Source organism: Alnus glutinosa, chromosome 11, assembly GCF_958979055.1.
Source record: "Alnus glutinosa chromosome 11, dhAlnGlut1.1, whole genome shotgun sequence".
Taxonomy (NCBI): domain Eukaryota; kingdom Viridiplantae; phylum Streptophyta; class Magnoliopsida; order Fagales; family Betulaceae; genus Alnus; species Alnus glutinosa.
The window spans coordinates 20,596,448-20,599,905 of NC_084896.1; the positions used below are offsets into that span (position 1 = coordinate 20,596,448).

Genomic DNA, 3,458 nt, shown 5'->3' on the forward strand with positions numbered 1-3,458 from the left:
GGCACCTCCAACGCACAAGGTTTTGCCGCTCTTTTCGCTCCCCTTCTTTTCGCCATAACCCAGAAAAAGACTTACAGAATCACAACCACCGGGATTCCAGAAAACTTTCCGGCAACCAGCACTGGCAATCACATCACCACGCGCCCTCACGCGCCAAAATCAGTTAAACGCGAACAAAAACCAAAAGGAATTCTAAACTATCGCAGAGCTAGTACCTGCTTTTGCCACGTACCCTTTCCCAATATGGATCTCAGCATTAACCTTAGAACTCTTTGGTTTCTCTCACTGCTTTGTTGCTTACTGTTCCATCTTCCTTTACATCGTGCTGTGTCATTCAAGTACCCTAATTTTTCCGATAGCAGGCTGATATTAAACGGCACTTCGGCCATCCAAAATGGATCTCTATCCCTTACCAGTAACATCAGTAACAATACCGCAGCCGGCCGAGCTGTATATTTTGAACAGCTTCATCTTTATGACCCGATTACAGGTAATTCCACCGACTTCACTACTCAGTTTGCATTTAAAATATCAACTGTTGTTCCACCAGGTCAAGATGGGCTTGCCTCTTTCCTTGCACCCAACGGCTCTCTTCTCCCGGATGATGCATCAGGAGGATGCCTTGCCCTTTTTAGAAAGTGTGAGAATTTCACCATCCCAAGAAAAGAATTAGTTGCTGTCGAGTTCGACACCTTTAAGAATACATGGGATGAAACCAATGAACATGTCGGTATCAACATCAATTCCATCAAATCAGAAATGGCACGAGTTTTGAGCCGAAGTATGAAAAATGGAACAAGAGTGGATGCAATAATCCGTTACAATTCTAAAGCCAATGATTTAAGCGTATACTGGTCTTTCCCTGACGACCCATTTGTCAGCCTTTCATATCATATTAACCTGACAACAGTTTTGCCTGAATGGGTATCCATTGGCTTTGAGGCGGGATCAGCCTATTACTTTGAGACGCATGAAATCCTTTCATGGGAATTTACAACGGAGTTATTACCAGTTCCAGAGACTCCGGATAGTCCTAGTACTTCTTTTAGTGCTAGATTAATTGTCGCTTGTGTAATTGGTGGGTTACTTTTAGCCTGTGGAATAGTTTTGGTGTTGGTGTCCGTTTGGAGAAAAAGGACTAAAGGAAAGGGAAAAGAGGGTGTAAAGAATGTTGATCCCATGGAACGAGAGATTGAACATACAGGACCTAAGAGGTTCTCTTATGATGAGCTTGTTCGTGCCACAAACGACTTTGCAGAAGAAGGCAAACTTGGTGAAGGAGGTTTTGGAGGGGTTTACAAAGGTTTCTTGAGTGATCTGCAGCAGTTTGTCGCAGTGAAAAAGGTTTCTAGACCGTCCGATCAGGGAAAGAAGGCGTACACAACAGAGATAAAAATCATTAGCATATTGAGACATAAAAACATGGTACAACTCATTGGTTGGTGCCATGAAAAGGGTGCTCTCCTTCTTGTCTATGAGTTCATGCATAATGGTAGCCTTGATTTTCACCTTTTTGGAGGTAGAACGCTTCTTAATTGGGAAGTTAGGTATAAGATAGGCCTTGGTCTTGCCTCTGCTTTGCTTTATCTGCACGAAGAATCTGGACAATATGTGGTGCATAGGGATATCAAATCCAGCAACATAATGTTGGATTCAGATTTCAATGCCAAACTTGGGGACTTTGGTCTAGCAAGGCTCATGGATGAAAAGGCAGGCGTGAAGACGACGGGGCTAGCAGGAACTTGGGGTTACATAGCACCAGAATATGCAAGCACCGGCAAGGCAACTAAGGTGTCGTTTCACTCATCCCGAAAGCTTAAATGTTCAAAACTGATAATTTTTGTTATGGTAATATGTTAAATTACTGCTTTTCTGGAAAACTTAAACTTATAAAAAGTAATGAATTTAATTATTTCATTTATATTTTAATACAGGGATCAGATGTCTTCAGCTTCGGTGTAGTGGCACTTGAGATAGCTTGTGGAAGAAGATCAACGGAAGCCGAGTACGAGGGGCCTCACGTTCCAATTGTTGATTGGGTTTGGGAGGCATATGGAAATGAAAAGCTTCGTGAAGCAGTTGACAAGACATTGTTGGAGTTTGACATGAAACAGATGGAGTGTCTGATGATTGTTGGACTCTGGTGCACCCACCCCGATCTGAGTTTGAGACCATCCATAAGGCAAGCCATACAGGTTCTCAATTTTGATGCACCATTGCCAAATCTTCCAGGGAAGATGCCTGTTGCCAACTATAACATACCTGTCGACGTCCCTCTAGAAAGCACGGATTCGGCATCCACGATGTCTTTGAGATCCATTAACATCGGACGTTAAAGTAGTCTGGAAACTCATTTTATCACGGATGTCTGTCTTTCAAGCAGGTTGTATGTTAAAATCATGCTCTAGTCTCGATTTTTTAAAGTATATGTTTCCCTGTAATAATGTCGGGACAAATGATGATACCATTTGATTTATTTTCCTAAAATACTAGTAGAGCATATAACTTCTTTCGAGTGTTTTGATCTATACAATGAAGGTAGGATCTAATTTCTTTTTTTTCTTTTGCAATTGCTTTGGATGATCCTGAGTTGCATTAATATAATAATGTTTGACTTTTTACATGAGAAACTATACTTTAACTTCCTCAATTGACACCCACCGGCCGGTCCACCGCAACTAAACCACCTAAATTTAAAAAAAAGTAACAATCGACTCTCTCAAAATAGCATGTATTTTCACTCATGTCCAGGCTTTGTGTCTCTCCTTCCACAAGACCCACAACCATGCATGGGGATAAAGAATCTCAGACAAATCGAGCTTCATCAATCATGGAAGAAGATATGCCTTTGGTTTAGGAAAATATAAAATTAAATATGAAATATTATAAAATCAGGAACATTATCAACATTATCTTCTTACCGTTGTGACTTTGTTTTAGGAAGAAATTAAATCCAGAATATTCCTAGAATATAGCTGTTGGGGGCGCCTTGTTTATTGTTTTTTTTTTTTTTTTTGAAGAGGCCTTGTTTATTGTTACTGTTGTGGCTTTGATTTAGGAAGAATTGTAATCTAGAACGTTTATAGATTTTATAATATTCCATATTTTATATTTTCCTAAACCAAAGGCATATCTTCTCCCATGATTGATGAAGCTCGATTTGTCTGAGATTCTTTATCACATGGAGCTATAGAGAGAATCGTGGCTCTCTTACGCACGTACAGGTGATGCAAGAGTATACTAGACATATATTTTGAGTCAAGTGTGGATCACCTGATATATTTTTCATCCAAGTTAATAGAAAATAATGACGGAGGGGCAAAGTGAAAATTCCTAGTAATTTGAAGGGGTCGATTGTTACAATTTGTCAAGGAACAATACATTACAGTACTGTTCATGTACTTTTTTTTCTTTTTTTTTTTGCATTTTTTAATATTTTTCACTACTAATCAACATTA

The 3,458-nt window shown here is 39.6% G+C and overlaps 1 protein-coding gene across 1 annotated transcript; it reads left to right on the forward strand.

The window, feature by feature from the left end:
• Window positions 1–243: 243 nt before the first annotated feature.
• Window positions 244–2,433, forward strand: LOC133881210 (L-type lectin-domain containing receptor kinase IX.1-like). Its single transcript, XM_062320150.1, has 2 exons — window positions 244–1,791; window positions 1,935–2,433. Exons 1-2 carry the CDS (start codon window positions 244–246, stop codon window positions 2,334–2,336), a joined length of 1,950 nt encoding a protein of 649 aa, XP_062176134.1. The 3' UTR covers window positions 2,337–2,433.
• The last annotated feature ends 1,025 nt before the right edge of the window (window positions 2,434–3,458 follow it).

Coding starts and splice junctions, on each gene's coding strand:
- LOC133881210 (XM_062320150.1), top strand. CDS start 244: ATGGATCTCAGCATTAACCTTAGAACTCTTTGGTTTCTCTCACTGCTT. Junction 1,792..1,934: donor GCACCGGCAAGGCAACTAAG/GTGTCGTTTCAC, acceptor ATTTTAATACAG/GGATCAGATGTCTTCAGCTT.